Genomic DNA, 23,453 nt, shown 5'->3' on the forward strand with positions numbered 1-23,453 from the left:
AAAAGAGGTCTTATAAACAAAATAAAATCTTGTTCCCTCCAGTGGGCAATAGTTAAGTCATGAAAGAAAACCATAAATGGCCAAACATTTCTAATAGAAATGAAAACTTCAAACGATATTCTATCATATTGACTGAGAATAAAGTAAGTCTCAGAGCTAGTCACAGGCTAACAACTTTTGGGACAGACTGTGGCAACCGACCAAGTGTACACCTTACTGTGAAGGACATACATCAACCCAAAGATTCTGGAGGCTGTTTGGAAGGAGGCAGTAAAAGCTTTAAAAATGTTCATGCCGTTTCACCAATGAAGACCAACATCTCTGGGAATTTAATAGAAATGCTCCTTAACAAGCCAGACATGGTGGTACATACCAGTAATCCTAGCACTGAGGAGGCAGAAAGGATGTAACTCCAAGGCCAGCATAGGCTCAAGGCTGAATTACACAGAATTAACACAAGAGGAAAAAAAAAAATAATAGGGATTGTCAGACATTTTCTACAATGGTCAGGTAGTTGTCTCTATTACTTTTTTTTTTCCACACACAGGCTTTAAAAAACTACCCCCAACTAAAAATTAGTTGTTTGGGGGCTATAGATTCAGTGAGCTGAAACTGGCAGAAGGTAGTAGTATGTGCAGAATAGATGACAAGAAAGTGTAACACTTTGGTGATGGCCAAAAGAGGAACCAAACTAAATAGCTAAAAATAGAGATTAGGTAGTACTCAAAACCTGATACAGAGGCAAAATTGTTTACAAGGTCTTAATTTTTTAATGTTGCAGAATATCTATTACATGAAACAGTATCCATAATTACCTAGAAAGTATGTTTTACAAGAATGCGATGCAAAATCAGGAACATAGTAAAATGACCTGGGATGGTAGGGAGGATGACATTGTATTCATGCTATTTGTGGGGTTTTGTTTGTTGTTGTTTTTGTAATGTGTGTGTATACACTACAAAATAGTGAATGCCTATTTCTACCTGGAAAAAAGAAAGGTTGAGGGCATGGCTCAAGTGATTAAAAAAAAAAACACACCAAAAAACACCTGCCTACAAATATAAGGCTCTCTTTTCAGAACACACACACACACACACACACACACACACACACACACACACACACACATTGTTCTCCAGTCATTCTCTCCTCCTCTGCTAGACTATGCCTTGAAACATAGACCTTTCATTTACTATTTTCCCTAACTCTTTTGCCAGCTAGAGTCAGCCAGTGTGTGACAATACTTCAGAAGACCAAAGAATGGAAGAGTAAGGCAGACATTTCTTTCTGTCTTTTTTCTTGCTTCTGGTGGACTTCTGACCGTAGCTTTGAACTTCCAACTCTCCTAGAGGCAGCCCTGCCTCCATTGACCCAGGTTCCATTGGGTTCTGCCAACATGATTTCCTATCTTAATTTACTCAAGTCTGCCCCTACTGCTGCAAGTGCCTGAGTTCATTTCTTTTTCATTCAACCCCAGTCCCAAACCTAGTCCCAACTTCTGTAAACAGTGTCTTCAATAAAATCTCTTCAGTTCAAACATCTGAGTAGAGGTTGGTCCCTGTTATGACAGACTGATAAATATTAAGGAACACTGTCATCATAGAACACAAATCTTTTATTCTTTATTGAAGCAGGCTCTGGAAATTGTCAGATTTTTACATCCAAGCATTTGATCATTTATGAGGCAATTACAGAATGATTTACTGTTCTGAGGCCACTGTTCAAGAATGGCATACTCATCACTGTCATTCTTAGTGCTTCCAGTAGTTCTTGTAAATGAACACTTTTGCATTTCACCAAAGAAATTACACAGTACAGGATTGTGGTGCTCAAATGTCAATATTTTTAGTTTTTGTTTTTGTTAGTCATGGAGCTTGAACTCAGGGCACTGTCCCTGAGCTCTTTAACTCATGGCTTGCACCCTTCCATTTTGAGCAACAGTTCCACTTTTGGTATTCTGGTGATTAATTGGAGGTAAGTATCTCATGGACATTCCTAACCAGGCTTGACTTTGAACCATGCTGCTCAGATCTCAACCTCCTGAGTAGCAAGAATCACGGATATGAGCCACCAGTGCCTGGCTCACAGTTCTTATAGGCTAGGTCAAGATTGCGTTGCTGTAGCTGAGCTAGGACTTGGGAACCTTCTCTCCGTCTTTGAAGCTGACTTTGACATATAAATTTGGAGTCCCAGAGTCCAAGATACACAAAGTATTGATTGTTATATGTCATCAGGTTCAAGGCCTAGAATTTCATGGTCAATAATATAATTTTACCAATTACCTTTCAACACACTCCTTACCATGAATAATGCTGCCTATCTCATTACTGATTCTGTCAATATATAGATGACACACACAAAATAGTTGCACCTAGTTTCTCATAGTTTCCACAATGTTTTATTGTTAGAGGGCTTTTTTCCTATCTGTCACCTCTCCTCTTTCTTTAGTTGCCTTTTCATATTGGATCATTTTTTTTTATTCAATACACATTATGTCCTTGCTTTCTGTCTGGGCATTGTGCTGGTAGGAACAAATGGTAAACAATGTAGTGCTACTTTCAGCTCTCCTCCTGTAATCTTACTATTAATTTTTTTGAAAAGTATAGTATTGTGCCAGGTGCTAGTGGTGCATGCTTGTAATCCTACCTATTTATAGGAGGCTGAGATCTGATGATCAAACACCACCTACTGTATAATCTGTAACCATTGACATCTATAAAATTTCAATCTTCTTTCTCTATGTATATGTAGTTTTAAAAAATGCTACTGAACATTGTTTTATACCCTGTTCTTTAATCATCTTATAGAAGCATTTCACCATGGCATTTAATATTGCTTTGTCAACAGCTTCAGTGGCAGTCCTTTAGGTACACAGTTGTATCAGTCATATCAACTGGCATTGGCATTCAAATTACTGTCACAAAGATCAATACCATGTGTTTGCCACTGCTGTGCCTCACACCTGAAATCAGCTACTGGAAATGTGATACTGGTTTTGCCTATAGTTCACTGGATTATAATGAGGTTTTTCACCTCTGTCTCTCAGGTTAGGCATACATAAACATAACTCATAGGGTGGTGAATAGTTAATAAAATGTGAGTTATATCAATGACCATATATGACTTAGTTGTAAGAAATTCTTGTACCACATGGCACAATCTTATTATTGTTTTCCCATTAAATCACTAACTAATATAAATCAAACTTAGCTAGCCAACTTAGAAAAGATTGAATCCCATGAATTCAAATCATAATGAGGATTTGTTTAAAAAATATTTAAAATGTTTGAATGTTTAATAAAAATGTTTAAAAAATCACACTTGTGATCGTTTTTTAAACTCTTTCAGTGTACTAATGTATCTAAGCTAGAGGACATGGAAATTATTTGTGGTGTGTTTAGCTGAGATACCACAACCATAAGCATGAAATAGTGAAAGCAAAAGAAATTTGTAAAACAATTCATAATAAATGCCTTATGGTTCTTTCCCATGTAACATATAACGTATCTTATGGTCATTTTGCATGCATGCACGCATGCATGCACACACATGTTAAATCTTCTAAAATGTTACTAATTTTTTTCTATTTACCTTTCCACAGAAGTTCTGCTTTCTGAAGTCCCAGAAGTAAATATCAAAGCTTTGAAGTATACAGGTAATTAGGATTTGAGTTCCCCCCATTTCCAGGAAATTAAAGTCTAGAACTTGAGTGGAAAAACTTCAGTGAAGAGGCATTGGATGGCCTTCCCTGCACTTTCAACTGACCTGACTTAGCACAGGGCCTCACCCAGATCTGCCGAGTGGGTGTAGCATTAACTGCTGTTCAGGACAAAGGTTATCCTATGAGCAGAGTGTTCTCCATGGCTCCCTTTCTTTAATTCTTAAGCTTTCCTGAACATTTTCTTGTTTACTTTAGCTTTCTAAAGATGACTCTTAAGTCAGCTTATTGTCAGACCCATTATAGTTTATGAAATGATTTATTACACATTTTGTCATTTTGAATGTTCACATCTTGATTGAGAATTCCTCTATGCATTTTGCCTTGGAGTTAAGTTTGCCTAGCTTCATTTTTAGAACTGAGTGCAATTTGGCAGTCTATTGTTTGAAGTTTTGTGGAAAGTGTCAATATGACATTGATTTTCTATGACTAGTCCACTAAAAAAATCACTTCATTTTTTTGGCACTAAAACAGATTATGAAGCCTTTAAAAACAACTAATATACGGAATCATTTTTTCTTAAATTATATGCCTCATATATCTTTTATATCTCATGTTAGAAAAATCTTTCTGCTAAAAAGAAAAAAAAGAAATTTACCACAAAGATCTCCCTAGTAAGCCAATGAGAGACTAGGAAGACAAGCGGAAAATGTAGATCTCTAACATGCTGATTATTATGCATGTTTTTAAATTTTGTGAAATAATTTCCTTGTGCTTCATTCATTATTTAGATAGATAATAGTTGGAGATGTAATAGATATATTTGGGGATTATATTATTACCTCTACTCACTCATTATTTAAAAATACTTTTAAGTTTTCAAAAGGCCTTCACATATTTTCAATATTTGATCCTAAATGCTTTCCCCAAGTTCTTTATTTTTTGGTCAAACATACTGAAATGTCAGCTTAGAGTGTCAATCTAGAGTTTCCACAAAGGAAGTACTATACATGGAAAGAAAATATTGAGAATCCAGCAAGAACATATACTTGACTGCAGTTATGTTTGAACTAAATTTCCTTTATTCAGAAGCATTTCCCCTCTTCCCATACTTCCTCTTTTCCTTTCTCTACTCTTTCCACAAGATTGTGAAGAAAAGTTAATTGCATTACTTGTTATACAAAATTAAATTCTGTCTTAGAAACAGTAACAGATGCAATCACTAGATGTTTCTATGAAGACCCATGAGATAAATGAAAGTTTCACATTATTGCATGACCCCCAAAATGAAGAGAAAGCTAATTCTCAGTTCCCCCTTCTCTCCTGCTCCCTCTGTCTCCTATATTTTATCCACTTAATCTCATCTTCTGAAAGAATATGAATGTTTTTGACCTCAACATATCACTGAGTCTAGAAGGAGATCCTTGCATGGACAGCTGCCTCCTATTTGTCATCACTATTGATATCAAAAGTTAAACTTGAAAAAATACACACTTTGATGTTACCACCATCCAGAAATTTTGTATCAGCTACTGATTATTCCTTATCTCCTCTACTTTGAAGCTGAAAACCACATGTCATACCTCACTGTCTTGCCTTTCACTGTCTCTGCTCTAAACAACTCTCTTGCTACTCAATGTAGGCAGAAGTTATACATAGTTCAAATCATTTTACCACCAGTATTGCCAATGTCATTTTAAATTTTGTTAATTTAGGATTTGGAGACAGGAATTTCAATGGAGGCTTTTGAGTACAGTAGCTGAATATCAGAACACAACAGATCAATATTTACTGTTTGCTCTTACTTTACCTCTTTGTTTATCTTCCACAGGGGAAAGAAAGGATACCATTGTGAATAGCAGAAAGCTCCCAAGTACCAAAGAGTAGAACAATTGAAAAGAGACTCTGTTCTGGGTACCAGTGGTTTACATCCATTATACTAGGTGGAGATCAAGATCATTGTTGTTTGAGGCTAGCTTCGGCAAAAAGTTCATGATACTCCATCTTAACCAATAGCTGGATGAGAGTGGTCATCTGTCATCTGAGTTCTCAGGAGACAGATTGAGAGGATCAAACTTCTAGGCCAGCCTGGGCCCAAAATTCAAGAGACTCCATCTTGACAGGATAAGCTGGATGTAGTGGCTTCTATGTGTCATCCCAGCTAGTGCAGGAAGTGCAAATAGAAAGATTGTGGTCTATGCTTCCCCTGGCCAAAAAGTGAGAACCTTATCTCAACAGTTACCAAAAAGAAGAATGATGTGTGGCTCAAATGATAGCATAACTACCAAGAAAAGTCTTAAGTTCAAATACTGGTACCATTAAAACAAAAACAAGCAAACATCAAATATTCAGGAATCTAATGTTCATCAGAGGGAAACATACACATAATCTAAAAATATTTTATGTTCACATAGTACTATTGCCATATATACTATGTAGAAATACGTCTAGGGAAATCTAGTAGTCTTTAATGTGATAATTATTACAGAGGACCTTGTTTACCTAGTCCATTGCAAGACTTACCAAACTGTCAGAGTTTATAGGCAAATTCCCGTTGTTTATTTGCAGATGTCTTAGTGGTAATTTTAAATATTTACTTTTAAACTAAAATCCTTTAAATTATATCTACATCATCCAAACACTTTTACTAATGAAAGTACTGGCCTTGCACTACATGCAAGTTAATAAATAAACCTGTACAATTACTATGCAATAAGTTTCATGCATAGTCTTTGAAAATATTATGAAAATTCTTAAAAACATTGTGCTATATCTAATGCTGTGGATGTGTTATGCATGCATTTTAATTATTGGATAATTTGGCATGCTATCTGTTAAAAAATCAAACCACATATTAAGGCTTTATCTAATAGATCTGTTTTGGCTAGACTAGAACACAACTTTTTCATATCCTTGAGTGTAACACATGGATACAACATCTGATCATTTTTACCCTCTCTATTGCTTTTTGTTAATGCCAGTCCTAGCTTCAACTCATGGCCCATATGTTTTGCTCAAGCCTAGTGGCTCTACCACTTGAGCCACAGCTCTACTTCTGGCTTTCTTTTATTTATTTAATTGTTTTATTGTAATTTATTGTAGATAAAAGTTTCATGAACTTTCCTGCCAGGGCTGTCTGGATTATGATTCTCAGATCTCAGCCTTTTGAGTTTCTAGGATCACAGGCTTGAGCCACTGACACCTGGCTTTAAAAAAAAACAATTTTTAAGATGGGTTTTATTATGACATTTCATATGTGTATACAATGTACTTTGATCATGTGCACTTCCCTCCTCATGGTTCCATACCACCAAATCTTTTAATATTCATTTTATTTTTTTTCTAGGTCTAGATTTCTCATATGACAAAAAATGATTTTTAGCTTTCTGAGTCTGCCTTATTTTACCTAACATTATGGTTTTTAGTTGCATCCATTTTTTCTTGCAAATAACATATGCCCATTCTTTTTTTCTTTTTTACTGTTGAATAATACTGCATTATGTATATGTGCTACCTTTTTATTTATTCCTTCATCTGTTAATTTTGTAACTTGGCTACTGTGAATAGTGCATCTCCGGTGCAAGCTGACTTATATTGATTTTATTTCTTGAAACATTAAAAAATACAAATAGGGGGCTGGGAATATGGCCTAGTGGCAAGAGTGCTTGCCTCGTATACATGAAGCCCTGGGTTCGATTCCCCAGCACCACATATATAGAAAATGGCCAGAAGTGGTGCTGTGGCTCAAGTGGCAGAGTACTAGCCTTGAGCACAAAGAAACCAGGGACAGTGCTCAGACCCTGAGTCCAAGGCCCAGGACTGGCAAAAAAAACCAAACAAACAAACAAAAAAAACCAAAAAAACAAAAACAAAAAAAATACAAATAGTGCTATGCTGTATGCATTATTTCATAACTTGCTGGGAGGGGAAGCATATTGTATAAAGACTGTAGGCTATTTGACAGGTAGCCTTATGATGTGTCTCCATAGTTCCATGTAACCTCCAGGGTCGAACATCTAGCAGAACACTTAAATCCAATTCAGCTTGTCTATAGTTAGATAAAGCATGGAGAGAAGCAAACAGCCCACATGTTTGCATGAGAATCCACGCAGTTAAGGAGACAGGGAGATGGAAGACAGCCCTCCAATTTTGTTCTCGGTGACCATTTCAGTAACTCCATCATAGTGTATATGGTACAGTCCTTTTATTTGGACTTCCCCAAATGATTAGAATAAGCATATAAAAGACAAGGATAATTTATCTTTGAAATATTGAGAAACTATGGTACCTTGCATGCTTTGAGGTTAACTCTGGTGTATAGCAGGCTGTCCTAACAAAGGGGAAAAAAAGAGCCTCATAGATTCTAGGAACAGGTCTCCCAGTGTACAAGCATTACCATCACAGAGTGGCAACTCCCCCTCAAGAATCTAGTCCCCTGTGAATGCAGGGGAATAGGCCTCTGTTGTATATAGCTGTGTCTTAGTGTTCTTCACCAGAGCCCCCTTGGAGCTCCTTGAATTCAGTGACTACTTGCCACTCCAGAAAGTTTTTTGATGTATTAATGATCACATGGCCATCTGATGCTTATTTTTTGAACGTATCTCTTCAGAAGGACTTATTTAACTTGCTTTGGGTTCTGAGAAAGAGAAAAGAGAAAGGATTCAGGGGATCATTTGCTTAGCATTAGGTACTTCCAAAACTTTGTCATACAAAGTTCTACTCATTTCATTCAGGTAACATAAGAAAAAATGGCAGATTCCTAAAGAGAAATGCTGTTGGATTACAGGCTTCACAGGGTCCCATACTGCCCATCTTCTGACATAGAAGAGGGTGCTCATACCTTTTTTTTTTTTTTCAAATTTTTATTATCAAACTGATGTACAGAGAGGTTACAGTTTCATACGTTAGGCATTGGATACATTTCTTTTACTGTTTGTTACCTTGTCCCTCATACCCCCCTCCCTCTTCCCTCTTTCCCTTCCCCCCCACCACGGAGGTGTTCAGTTCACTTATACCAAACAGTTTTGCAAGCATTGCTTTTGTAGTTGTTTGTCTTTTTTCACCCTGTGTCTCTCAAATTTGGTATTCCCTTTCAGTTTTCTACTTCCAATACCAGTATACACGGTTTCCAATATACTCAGATAAGATTACAGAGATAGTGTAGGTACAACCACAGGAAGGTGATACAAGAACATCATCAATAATAGAAGCTACAGATACACATAGGACGTTGAAAGTAGTTACAACTGTGATACAACAATTGTTTCCATAACATGGAATTCATTTCACTTAGCATCATCTTATGTGATGCTTGTGATGCTCTGCTATGACTTGCCTAAACCTGTACTAATTATTCCCAATAAGGGAGACCATAGAGTCCATGTTTCTTTGGGTCTGGCTCACTTCACTTAGTATAATTTTTTCCAAGTCCTTCCATTTCCTTACAAATGGGGCAGTGTCATTCTTTCTGATAGAGGCATAAAATTCTATTGTGTATATGTACCACATTTTCCTGATCCATTCATCTACTGAGGGGCATCTGGGCTGGTTCCAGATTCTCGCTATGACAAATTGTGCTGCGATGAACATTGTTGTGCTGGTGGAATTACTGTGATTTTGTTTGTGGTCTTTTGGGTAGATACCCAAAAGTGGGGTTGCTGGGTCATAGGGGAGATCTATATTTAGCCTTCTGAGGAATCTCCATACTGCTTGCCAGAGTGGCTGAACCAGTTTACATTCCCACCAACAATGAAGTAGGGTTCCCTTTTGGCCACATCCCCTCCAACAATTGTTATTGTTAGTTTTCTTGATATATGACATTCTTATTGGGGTGAGATGGAATCTCAATGTTGTTTTGATTTGCATTTCTTTTATGGCCAGTGATGTAGAGCATGTTTTCATATGTCTCTTGGCCATTCTCATTTCCTAATCAGAAAAGTCTCTTTGTAAGCCTTTAGCCCACTTGATGAGGGGGCTATTGGTTCTTTGCGGTTTTGTTTTGGAAAAAGACAATCTTTTTAGTTCTGCATATATTTTAGAGATGAGTCCTTTGTCTGTTGAATTTCTGGTAAAGATCTTCTCCCAGTCTGTGGGCTTTCTGTTTATCTTGCGGTGCTCATACCTTTTGGGGATCCACAAGATAAGATAAATATAATCATCCAGAGTTGCTGAATCAGATCTTCCCTCACTTCTTGTCTGTAATAGTTGAAGAATGCTCTACTTCTTAGGGCTGGGAATATGGCCTAGTGGCAAGAGTCCTTGTCCTGTATACAGGAAGCCCTGGGTTCAATTCCTCAGCACCACATATATAGAATATGGCCAGAAGTGGCACTGTGGCTCAAGTGGCAGAGTGCTAGCCTTGAGCAAAAAGAAGCCCAGGGACAGTGCTCAGGCCCTAAGTCCAAGCTCCAGGACTGGCAAAAAAAAGAAAAAGAAAAAAAAAGAATGCTCTACTTCTTGGCCTTCATATTTGTAGCCCACTTGTTTTCTGAAGACATCATGTTGAATGACATGTTCTGTCTTTGAAGTAGGGAAAGATCACCACACTTACTGCCTTGGGGCTGGGACCAATGACATCATTGTACGTCAGGCAGAATCTTTTCCTGTGGCTTGTTAAAAGCATTCACACCATTCTCCCCACAAAAGGCAGTTTGGAAAAATTTTAAGAAACTGAATGTGAAATGGAAAGATGAAGATCTTAATACCTTTTTTTTTTTTTTTTTTGGCCAGTCCTGGGCCTTGGACTCAGGGCCTGAGCACTGTCCCTGGCTTCTTCCCGCTCAAGGCTAGCACTCTGCCACTTGAGCCACAGCGCCGCTTCTGGCTGTTTTCTGTATATGTGGTGCTGGGGAATCGAACCTAGGGCCTCGTGTATCCGAGGCAGGCACTCTTGCCACTAGGCTATATCCCCAGCCCCGTTAATACCTTTTGAGATGTAGGAAAGAAAGGGGTAGAAAGTTGAGTCTTGTGATTCCCTTCTCAGCCCACAAGCAAGGAAGCAAGGTACAGTTGGCCAGGTAAGACAGACCCAGGGAGGTCAAAGTTAGGTAAAGATAGAACCCCTAAAACTTGTTCCAGAAGGGAGCTATTGGGACATTCAAAGCAATCACCTCATTTCTGGCATTGGTAGGCATTTTTGATTGAAGGAAGAGATTGAGGGAAAGGAAATAGGACAGTGCTGGGTATGTTGGGGGGCCTCAATTCAACCATGAAGACTATTTCACAGGCTCCCCAGAACCTTTCATTGATTATGAATCATTGATTTCCACTGAGGTTTGCCTCAGTAGAATCTCTTTTCATTCAGCCCTGGTGTTAGCTTCTGGATAATCTTTGACATATTGTGAGTACTTTATTCAAGGAGCATTTGCATTTTGACAATAAAACATTTCAATTGTATTTTTCCCTATCGATTCCAGGCTTACTCTGATTAAAATTTAAGTATTGTTGGTACATAAAGTGTCATTTATGGCTGATAGGAAACTCAAATGGCAGAACACTTTCCTATCATGCTTTGAGTATTGAAAAAGAAAAAAATACACTTTGTGATCAGTTATTTAGTATATCAAAGTTAAAATTCAGATAAAGGTCCTACTCTCAAGGTATGTCAGATAAAGTTCCTACCCTCAAGAAATGTACAGTTTGTTTCTGTGATAAAATTAGCTCCCAGCAATTAGGCAAGAAGTGATATACTTATTAGAATTTAATTCAAATGCAGACAAACAGAGTTTGGTACAGTTACAGTAAAAACAACAACAACAACAACAAAAACAAAACAAAACAAAAAAATACACCACGGGCCTGGCTTACTTCACTTAACAAAATTTTTTCCATGTCTCTCCATTTCCTTATGAATGGTACAATATCATTCTTTCCAATGGGTAAGTAGAATTCCACTGTATATATATATATATACCACATTTTCTTGATCCATTCATCTACTGAAGGGCTTCTGGGTTGAATGCCTATCTTGGCTATGGTAAACAATGCTGTAATGAACATGATTGTGGTAGTGGCTTTAGAGTGGCCTGGTTTGTGGTCAATTGGATAAATGCTCACGAGTGGGATTGCTGGGTCATAGGGAAACTGTATATTTAGGCTTTTGAGGAACCACCATTGTGCTTTCCAGAATGGTTGAACAAGTTAACATTCCCACCAACAGTGTAACAGAGTTCCATTTGGCCACATCCTAGGCTTCATGTTTTCTCCCATTAGTGGTAACTAGAATGTGCCTATAAATCTAAATTTTACACATATATTACATATATATATGCACACACAGACATGGTAAATTATATGGAACCCTAGACATTCACACACTGAGGCCAAAGGAGGATCTGCTTACAAAAAACTAAATTAAGCACCACATTCTCTGAGATGCATATGTATACATGATGAGATAACATAAAATATAAAGGAATAGAATGATAAATGTAAAATTCAATTCTCTGGTTACTTCTTGAGTTAGGAAAAAATATGAAAAGGATTTCAATCTGCAGCTAACACAAGTATTTTCAAAATGTATTTTTTCAGTTGAATGCTGTTTTAATATCTTTATTTTCATGTTTCATGATACATGTAGATATTACATATATTCTCTAGTATGTTATTGTATAATACATATTTATTATAATACATACATTTTAAGTAAAATATTAATATATTTTTTTAGAAAACACTGTGGGAAGATTATACTTATGGATTCAGGATCAAGAAATTTTACAAGAGGATAAAAGGCGAAAAGATTCTGTGGATTCATGAGAAACCACCTAACCTATGAACTGGGGTAGAAAGTCAACATATGTGACTTGGGCCATTCAGGAGAGATATGAATGCCAGGATTAGGGAAAGTAAGAATCAATAAGATATAAAATGGGAGCTGGGAATATGGCCTAGTGGCAAGAGTGCTTGCCTCCTGTACATGAAGCCCTGGGTTCGATTCCCCAGCACCATATACATAGGAAACAGCCAGAAGTGGTGCTGTGGTTCAAATAGCAGAGTGCTAACCTTGAGCAAAAAGAAGCCAGGGACAGTGCTCAGGCCCTGAGTCCAAGCCACAGGACTGGCAAAAAAAAAAAAAAAAAAAAAAGATATAAAGTGGATTCCTGCTTGTTTTTTTAACCTTAAATGTTGGTCATGCTGAACTGAACTTATAGACCATTGTCATCTAGCACATATACAATGTCAGTCACATGTATAAATATTTTCTAATATGATATTTAAAAAGTAAAAAAAAAATTCTGGAGATAGTCTTGCTATGTAGTCTAGATTGGCCCCAAACTTGAGACCTCATGGCTCAGTTTTAGAGTAGGATTATAGGCATGTGCCACCACCAAGTCCAGATTTTGTGGTGAATTTGACTACATCTTTAGCTCACTATATCTACAATATTGTTATTTTAACATGCATTAAAAACTTAATTGCTTTAGCTTTTAAATTCAAAATTTAAGAAATCTAGTTCAGTAGCTCAATTGCCTTATATGTCTAGAATTGAACAACATAGCTAGAGACAATTGTGTGATTTTCAGCAACTGAGCAATAATATAAAGCAATATCTTAGGAAGAAATGTAGATTGAATTGAAGGGTGTGATTATTAAGGAAGAGAAGTGAGAGTTTATATTTGGAAGGGCTTACAAGTGGTAACAGAATAGTAGCAATAAAGCATTATGAAAGCTGGGCAGATCTGGGGAAATCTATTAAAGACATAATGGGAGCCAGATATCAAAGAATCCTTAAGGATATTTACCTACTCATTCCTACCTTGCCATTTAATTGCTAGGGTGGTTTGCATGATCAATAGGACATGCAGTAGTTATGGAATGTTACTTTGAAAATTCAGTTATAAAATATACTATGGCTTGCAGCTTCTACTTAAAATGCCCACATGGTTAGAAACCTACCAACAATCACAATTTTGGGAATGGATCCTCCCCCTACTGTGAGTGCTCTAATATCTACAATCCCAGCTAACATGAGAAACTAAGAGCCACAAATACCAGGCTAAGCCTCTCCCTGATTCATAAACCTCAGAATCTTTATGAGATAATACATGTTTGTTATTTTAAGCTGCTAAATTTCTCAGTTTGTTTTTAGGGTGGAAAGTGTGGCTCACTGGTAGTGTTTATCTAGCCTGAAAGAGGCCTTGAGTTCTCACCCCAGCCCTGGAAAACTTTCTGAAACTCTTCACTTATTGCCTTATTTCTGGTACTAAGCCAAACACTTCCTCAGTGATGAATGTTTACTGCTCTTTGACCTTTGGGTGGATCTGGAAGCAACTCCACAGCGTATCCTAATGGCTTAGTTAAATCTTGATGTAATAAGCTGCTTTCTCAATAACTGTGCTTTTGCAGTAACAGTAATGTTTAGTTTTCGCTGATGAGACCTTATCTATCAGAGATTCTTCTTGTCACTGGGAAAAATGATCTGTAACTTCCCAACTAGACTGGAAATATCCCAATATCAATGTAAAAAGATTGCAGCTATGTTGGATTAGGAACAAACAATATTGATATTTCCTTGTTTTCAACTGCATTCCATCTGATTGAGTTTCAAAGAAAATAAAATTTTCTTTTGTTTTTTTATAGTGGGATCTGAAGTAAGTGCCTGGTGCTTGCTTGCTGGGAAGGTGGATAACCACTTTTACCATTCCTTAAGTCATTTTATTTTTTGGCTGATGTATTTGAGATGGAGTCTTACAGACTTTTCCACCCTGGCTAGCCTCAATTCACTCTCTCAACATGCTGAGTAGCTAGGATTAAAGGCATGAGACACCAGGGTCTAGCTTTTATTTTTATTTGTTATTAAAATTATATTTATATTGTAAAGGTGATGTACAGAGGGGTTACAGTTACATAAGTCAGACAATGAGTACATTTCTTTTTGATCAGTGTCATTTTTTTTTGTTTTCTACCAGTTTTCCCCTCCTTCCTCCAAGTTGTGTAGTTCATTTTCAACAGTGTTTCAGCAGTTCACTTGTTCACCCTTTGTCCCCCCCCCCCATTTCTCTACTTTCTTTTTCCATCCCCAAATCAGATAAACTTACATACAAGACAAAAAGTACAGAAATAAAAACAGCAGCAAAAGGGGAAAAACAGAAAAAATAAACCACAAAAGGAAAATAAAAACCTATTGATTCCATTTCTTCAAGTTCATTTCAATAAGCATTATTTTATATGATCACATGCACATAAATATTGAGGCCTTGTGGTCCTAAAAATATCCTCCTTTGTTCTCACTGTGTGAATGTTTAGAGTCCTGTTTATCATGTCCAGGTGTAATTTTTTTGTCTTTTACCATCCAGAGGATTTATAGGTACATTCTAATTATTACAAGTGAGAGAAGCCATGCAACCTGTTTCTTTGGGCCTTTCTATTTCCTTACAAATGGAGCAATACCATGCTTTCTGAATGAAGAGTAGACGTCTACTGTGTACCACATTTTCTTGATTCATTCACTGCATCTGGGTTGAATCTCTATCTTGGCGATGATAATCAATGCTGTAAGGAATATGGTTGTGCTAGTGGCTTTAGAGTAGCCTGGTTGTGGTCAATTGAATAAATTCTCAGGAGTGGGATTGCTGGGTCATAGGGAAGCTGTTTAGTCTTTTGAGCAACTTCCATAGTGCTTTCCAGAGTGATTGAACAAGCTAACCTTCCCACCAACAGTGTAGTAGTGTTCTATTCCCCACCATCATCTATTATTGTTAGTTTTCTGGGGTGAGGTGGGAGTTGTTAGGACATAGCCGGCAAGATAAATAGAAAGCCCACAGAATGGGAGAAGATCTTTACTATCTCTGCATCAGACAAGGGCTAAAAATTTAACACTTCCCTCAGAATAGCAAAGAAAAAAACAACCTAGCTTAAATAGGCTAAAGACTTAGAGATGTCTCAGAAGAAGAAGGGCCAATAGATACATGAAGAAATGTTCAATATCTCTGGCCATAAAAGAAAGGCCAAGCAAAATACTTCACCCCATTAATACAAAAAAGGCTTTTACATAAATCCCCTTTTGGTCCTCAGGCCAAAACTCGGTGATTTTACCCAAGACAGCCTCTAGAGGGCAATCTCTTTTTTTGTTTTTGTTTTGTTTTCCTTTTCTCAGGGCCTCAGCATCCTCTCTGTTTTGGCTTTGACCCCGCCCCCGATACTGACCACGCCCCCAGCTCTAAACCCATTTTTTCAAGCCGTTGTTTTGCCCCGCCCCTCGGCGGAGTGCACGGAGACCGCCCGCCACCGGGCCGCTCTAGCGCCTTGGAGGACTTCTCGGTGTCACACGGAAGTGGGCGGGGCTGACGCCTGGAACCGGTTCCTCGGGTCTCTTCGGCTGCTTTAACTGAGATATATAATTTGGTCATGGGGCAACAGGACGTGTGGAGGCTGCTGTCAAGGTGAGTGGGTCAAGAAGCCAGCGTAGCGGCGGGGGCTGGGGGTCGTTGGCTACTCTTGCCCAGGTGGGAAAAGGGCCGGGTTATCCACTCGCCCTCCAGGCCAGTCCCCTCGACTCCCCCCCACAGCCCTCCCTCCTGGTCCCCCTCAGTTCTCCTGGTACCTGGGCAGCCACAACTTCACACCTTCATTTTCTGGGTGGTGTGACTGGATGGCTGGGGCTGTATTGGATGGTTCAGGCTTGCACAGGCCACTCGCTGAACGTAGCTTGGGGTCGGTGGGGATGTGTGCAGATGTTAACCCTTTGAACGTGTTCCACGAGGAAATCCGGTCTTCATCGGTTCAGAAAGAGGGGGTGCAGTCGTCTTGGAGCTACCGTTTGCCTTGATAAAATGAGGACATAAAACTTTAACAGTTTGCTTTAAGTTTTCCCACAAAGGGACCAAAGTTTGTGGCAAGGTTAGTAGTTACTATTGCAAAATAGTCTAACATTGTATCCACTGGCCGGTTCTCAACTGCTTGTTTGACACTGAAGAGGAGTTACACTTTTTGCTTTCTTAGTACTTTACAATTAGCCCCTGTACCAGATCTTGGAGAGTACATACATTCATTGCTTTCCCCTCCTTTTTTTTTTTTAACTCAGGAATATCATATTATTTGAGAAACAAATTGTTAATAGCCCAGTTAGAAAAGACGATCATTTCCAATGGTTCTCCTTGTTGTTATTCTATCCTGTCTTTCAGGGTGCAAATTGACTATGTCAGATCAGCGCTAGCTTGCCAGTTTTGACTAGAGGTGGTTTTCCTGAGCCAGCCCTGGAGTAGGGTTTACTCTAGCAAAACAGAGCTGAGACCAAAGCCATTGAGTGTACGGCGGTGAAATCCACAAGTATGGAAGGGACTACAATGGCAAAGAGGGGAATTAAAGGGCTTATGTTCTGTGGCTGACATTGTTGGACATTGCTTGAACTCTGGTCTCCTTTGGTTTCTCTAGTACTGTCTTATGCTCCTATTATCACTATTACTTACCTACTTACCTGTTCCAGTTCCAGTTTAGGCTTCAGATTTTTTTTGTCCCAGACCCATTTTTCTGAAGATAATGAACAAGTTGTGCCTAGTCTTATTTACTCTGAGCTCTGGTGCTAGTCAAAACCATCTGAATGTTTCCTCCATTGAAGTGTAGTGGCATCCAAATGCACCTTTGTTACTCCTTAAGTCCAACATCAAGCATTCTTCTAGGTTGCTAATGTTATCTAAGTTCTCTCACACTCCCACACTTAAATTTATATACATTCACAAATTTATCACCTTTTCATTTTGTGGAAACTTGGCTGACAGACTGCTTCTTAATTTAGTAAGTTTCATACAATACTGCCAGATTAACCTTAACTAAGGTTTTTTTTTTTTTGTTTGTTTTGTTTTTTGGCCAGTCCTGGGCTGTGAACTCAGGGCCTGAGCACTGTCCCTGGCTTCTTTTTTTTGCTCAAGGCTAGCACTCTGCCACTTGAGCCACAGCGCCACTTCTGGCCATTTTCTGTATATGTGGTGTTGAGGAATCGAACCCAGGGCCTCATGTATACAACACAAGCACTCTTGCCACTAGGCCATATTCCCAGCCCAACCTTAACTAAAATTTATGCTTAGAAGCTTGCAGGAGTACTCTCCTGCTTAAGAAACTACATAAAAATTTGAAGGCTTGGATTTCAAGGCTTTTGGCTTCAGTTTACTTCATGAATACAACAGTACTTAGTTTATTCTAGCTACTGGGAGGCATTTTAGGCATTTCTGTTATCTGGATCAGGTTTTTGTTCTGTTCGTTATATAAGATTTCCAGATGTCCTTGACATCTGAAAGAGCAGATACTAAATAAATGATTAGACAAAAGTGAATTTAGTTACCAGCTCTTATAATGATCTTAATGGATAAGTAAAGATGTGAGAGGGAGGAGGTCAATCTCTTCAAAAGAGCTGAACTTGAAATTGTTGGCATACTATTTTCTTTCTCTCTTGCCTGCTCCCCATTAGCTTTCTACTCCTTTAACTACTTTGTTTTGGTTCTTGCTCTTTTGGCTGTCTGTTCTCTTTTGTTTCTATGTGTTTCTTAGTTGACTGGAGGCATAATACAGTCTTTGCTGCTGTTATGTTTTTCTGTGCCAGGAGATGCAACCCAAAATTTAGAGGGCAAGAAACCTTTAGTGTTGTTAGCCTGATGAATGCTTGTGGCTTTAAAACACTAACCAGATCCAAGTAACTGGAACAAAACCACATTTGCAATCTCAGGCAGTAGTCTTACCACTGTTACTTTTCTAAGGGCAGCTTCTTAACTTTTTTTCAGAGACTGAAGAGGTTCTTCCCTCTCTGTGATTGTCCATGTGTTGTTCCTGCTTGTCGGTGGCCTTTAGCTTTTTTGTTCAGGCCCCAGGCTCTTTTCTTCATTTGTTATGCAGTGTTTTTTCTTATGTATACAAATAGAATCAGGATGAAAATCATTTTAGAAATAGTGTATTAGGATAACTGTATTCAGATTTTAAAAAAATATTTGGAAACGATTTAAAAAATACTCCTTAAGGGGCACAGAATGTGGCTTAGTGGTAGAGTGCTTGCCTAGCATGCATGAAGCCCTGGATTCTTGACTATAATTTTGCCTTCTTCAGTATATTGTACACTGTAAATCATGTATTTGGTAGTCTTTTCAGATTGACTTCTGCTTAGTACACATTTCTTCACATTTCTTCATTTCTTCATTTCTGTGTGTGTGTGTATGTGTGTGTGTGTGTATGTGTGTGTGAGTGAAGCTACCTCTTTTCTTTTTTTGACATCTTAGTTACTGACATTTTTTGGCAATTGTGGATGGAGTTAGCCAAAAATTCATATGGAGATCTCTGTGTATGCATAGTGGTCCTGGGACTTGAACTCAGGGTGTCAGTGCTGTCTCTGAGCTTCTTTGATTTTTAACTCTACCACGTGAACCACAACTCCACTTCTAGGATTTGGTGGTTAATTGGAGATAAGAGTCTTACAGAATTTCATGCCTGGACATAAAATTTGAACCGTAATCTTTAGATCTCAGCTTCCTGAGTAGCTAAGATTACAAGTGTGAGCCACTGATTCCTGGCTCACAGGCTTTCTCTTGTGGATGTAAGTTTTCAACTCATTTGAGACAACTCAAGGAGTGGGCTACTAGATTAAATGGCAAGAATATATTTAATTTTATAAGAGAATAACAAACTTACAAATGGCTCTCATTTCACTGCTGTACCTTTCAGCAATGAATGAGAGGTAAATCCTTTAAATTTTTTTTATACTAATAATGCCTTATTATTTTGGTGGCGGGAGGATTTGAACTTAGGGCTTAGTGTTTGCTAGGCAGTTTTGCTTTCTCTTACTTAAACCATACCTTCCCCAGTGCTGTAATGACTTTTGGAAAGGGTTTAAGTTAAAAAGAAAGGTTATAGAATTTGAAAATGAAGACATGATTGCCCCTGGGACTGTACTCATTGTATTCTACATGTGTTTCAGGTTTGGTTCATTTAAAAGAACCAGTATCATTCTGCAACATTTGGTAAGTTTGGACTTTTGATTTGCGGGCCTTATTACTTCCGATGTTTAACTTAACATGTCATTATTAGAAAAGTCAGGAAAAACTGGAATGACAGGTTTTCCTTACTCTTAGAATACCATTATTCTTGGTTTTATAATGTTATACTTGGTATCGCCTATGAAGTTTGTATATCAGTATTATATAGCTAAAAATCATTTTAGTTACAGCATTGAGCATGGGTAAGTTCAATTGCTTAGACTTAAATATGAGTCTTACAATGTAGACATTTAGTCTCTTGCAGCCTCCCATAGTTAGGGTTATAATCATGAGCCACAGTGCTTGGCTATTCTTCTGGTTTTGATAACCTTTCCTGAAACTCTTCTAGCTAAATATAAACATTTTTGCCTGAAAATTAATTTTAAGAAAATTAATTTCAGCATTAAATGTGAAACATGATTTTATAAAGGATGGGTTGTTGCATTTTATTAGATTTTACTGAAAGTATGTTGTCTAGTTTTCTTTTCATTTCTTTGTTGTCAAAGTGGTGTATAGAGCTGTGACAGTTTCATACATGAGGCAGTGTGTACATTTCTTATCCAACTTGTTACCTCCTCCCTCATCCCCCCAGCCTCCCCCCAACCATGAGTTGTGCAGTTGGTTTACACCATATGGTTTCATAAGTATTGCTGTTGCATTGGTTTGTCTTTTTATCCTTTGTCTCACGATTTTGATATTCCCTTTCCTTTCCCTAGTTCCAATACACATATATACAATATCCAGGGTACCAAAATCAGCTACAGTGATACCAGGGGTAAAACCACAGGAAAAAAATGATATCTACTTTTAATTGGCATATGCCGGTTAATACTTTTCAGTTCTTTTTTTCTATACAGGGGATTGAACCCAGGGCCATGCTAGGCAAGCATTCTACCAGTAGGCATCTCCAGCTATAGTTCTCCAGTTTAAACTGACATCCAATTTTATTTATGTTTTGGCCAGTCCTGGGACTTGAACTCAGGGCCTAAGCACTCTCCCTGAGCTTCTTTTGCTCAATTCTAGCACTTTATCACTTGAACCACAGCACTACTTCTAGCTTTTCTGTTTATGTGATAGTGAGGAATCAAACCAAGGGCTTCATGCATGCTAGGCAAGCACTCTTCCACTAAACCACATTCCCAGCCTCCTGACTTCCAATTTTACATTTCACACTGTTCCTATGTGATGGGTATAGGATTGTCATTGTATAAAAAAAGGTCTTAAGATTGGTGGCATCGTGAACTTTGATTGTTCTTTGTGACAGGGTCTTAGAAAATTAGTTAATTCCTGTTCCTGTAAGTGTTATATTAGTACTGCATGTTATGTTATGTCTATAGTGTGAGCCCCTAAGTTAGTGTTTAGGCATCTCTTCTGAATTCTGTAACATGTAGATCTGAAGTTTTATCATCTGTCCTTAAACTGCTTGTTCTGCTTTTCCTACCATCATTCCTTGCCTCAGCCAGCCCCTGTTCTATTCATATTTAACACACCAACATTATCAAATATCAATTGCTTTTTGCCTAGCATGTACTGTTTCTTCTACCTAATAGTTCTTGCCTCCCTGTTTCTTTACATACATCAAAGATCAGCCCAGATGTCACTTTTTAAAACTTGTTCATGCTGCTATCTTTTTCTTTTTTTCGTCTTTGCATTCTAAACATATAACAGAATGCAAAATACAATAATAAAGTAATCATTTTAGCAGTGTGTTATAGTCCAGGGAATTCTAGGACTAGAAAATAAGGGGATTCTCAATCACTTAATTCACTCAGGAATTAAAAAAAATAATTCAGAAGGTATGCGGAATTTTCTGTGGAATTTGTTCACTTACAGTCTGTGAAACCTTTGAGACAAGCTTAACTATTCTTTTAGTTACTAACATGAAGCATTTTCTATGAGGTTGTGAAGAAAAGTAATGTATTTTTTTTTCATTAAGTTTTCTTTGTCTGCACAGAGAATGTCTACATACTCAGGAGGCTCGGGAGAAGTGTTGTTGGAAAGAAAAGGTTGTGCAGGAGTGATAACATTGAACAGACCGAAGCTCCTCAATGCACTGTCCCAGAATATGGTTCGGCAGATTTACTCACAGCTGAAGGTCTGTCATTTTCTGAAAGCATTTATGTAGATTCGTTGTAACATTTCTGGAATTTTATCAGACAGGATCACAGAACTCTCTGGCATCTGCACCTAGACTCCATTGATTCTTGAGTCCTCAGTTCCTTCCTGTGTACTAATCATTGACTACCCTTGGTGATAGGAAGGCTCATTCATTATGAGAAATCCCTTTCCAGAAGCTTTTAGGTAGCTTTCTGCCACTCTTTGTTCCTCTGACCTTTTAAACAGTGATTCTGGCTCTACTTCTGAGAGCATAAGGTAACGAAACGGGTTTTAATCTCTTCCACATGACAATCACCTTTTGGTTTCAAGATACTTGTTTTAAAACTGCTTGCCTCATGATTCTTTTATTCTATTTTTGTTATTCTCTTTCTCTCTCCCTCTTTCTCTCTCCCTCTTTCTCTCTCCCTCTGTCTCTGTCTCTGTCTCTGTCTCTCTCTCTCTCTCTCTGTCTCTCTCTGGGACTAGACCCAGGGATTCACAAATGCTAAGCAATTGCTCTACTATTCAGCTCTACCCTAGTGCCCTGCATGTTTCTTAGCCATTGTTACCAATTCCAAGTCAATTCCATACTTCAGCAACATCATAAATTGTTTATTCTGTTGTATACACATTTTTAGTGGAACAGAGCCCTGTGACAATTGTTCTATCAGTAATCTTCCTGCTATTCACCAGGCTTATACATTTATGTAAACTATCATTAAGCCCATATTTATTCATCCTGGGCTCAATTGGATATTATTAATATCAAATCAATAATATTAATTGGCTTACTAATCTTGAGATGCCATGATGAAATCTGATCACAAATTGAACTTGAGCAGCAGCCTTGTTGGAACCCTCTTAATTTATCTCAGAACAGAAAATGGAGTTCATTCCTTGCTGAAGGAAATGAATGGGATCTGCTCCTCTAGATGTTTTATAAAACCATCAATGTATGTATACATATATATGTATGTGAATATATGTGTACACATATGAATGTGTCTTTAATGAATTTATGTTTACAGTGTACTCATACCATCTTGTTTTCTGTTTGAATAGAAATGGGAAGAAGATCCTGAAACATTTCTGATCATTATAAAGGGAGCTGGAGAAAAGGCTTTCTGTGCTGGTGGTGATGTAAGAGGTGAATTTCCTTTTCCGGTATAAATGATTTTTTTTTTTCTGATTAGAACTGACAAAGTAGTGGTAAATATTTGAGGATGTTTGTAATTCATGGTACTTTTTAGAACCTTTACAGTTAATAATTATTAAGAAATAGAGGGCTGGGAATATGGCCTAGTGGCAAGAGTGCTTGCCTCCTACACATGAAGCTCTCGGATCAATTCCCCAGCACCACATATATGGAAAACAGCTAGAAGGGGTACTGTGGCTCAGGTGGCAGAGTGCTAGCCTTGAGCAGAAAGAAGCCAGGGACGGTGCTCAGGCCCTGAGTCCAAGGCCCAGCACTGGCAAAAAAAAAAGAAATAGAGACCTAATTTTTGTTGTTAGTGTTAGAAAATGAAGGGAATAGAGATTTTTTTCTTATTGTAAAGGTGATATACAGAATGGTTAGTTTATAGATTTGTTTTTTATTTCACTGTACATGTAGTAAAGTTTAGATCTGAAACTCGGATAATTTTGTACAGGAAATATAATATGAATATAGGCAGTCTTTGAATATAGAAGGAAAATGAACCCAAATTTTGTTTTTCTTACGACTTACTACACAAATCACTTCT

The 23,453-nt window shown here is 37.8% G+C and overlaps 1 protein-coding gene across 1 annotated transcript in view; it reads left to right on the plus strand.

Annotated features, from left to right (window-relative positions):
- The first annotated feature begins 15,947 nt into the window (after positions 1-15,947).
- The window catches only part of Hibch (3-hydroxyisobutyryl-CoA hydrolase), a 45,035-nt gene continuing 37,529 nt past the window's right edge, over positions 15,948-23,453 (plus strand). The window contains exons 1-4 of the mRNA XM_048345086.1: positions 15,948-16,041; positions 19,557-19,599; positions 21,569-21,709; positions 22,774-22,858. Coding sequence (XP_048201043.1) covers positions 16,007-16,041; positions 19,557-19,599; positions 21,569-21,709; positions 22,774-22,858 — 304 coding nt within the window. The 5' untranslated portion in view covers positions 15,948-16,006. The remainder of the gene's footprint in view (positions 16,042-19,556; positions 19,600-21,568; positions 21,710-22,773; positions 22,859-23,453) is intronic.

This window comes from Perognathus longimembris, chromosome 4 (assembly GCF_023159225.1).
Source record: "Perognathus longimembris pacificus isolate PPM17 chromosome 4, ASM2315922v1, whole genome shotgun sequence".
NCBI classification, from domain to species: domain Eukaryota; kingdom Metazoa; phylum Chordata; class Mammalia; order Rodentia; family Heteromyidae; genus Perognathus; species Perognathus longimembris.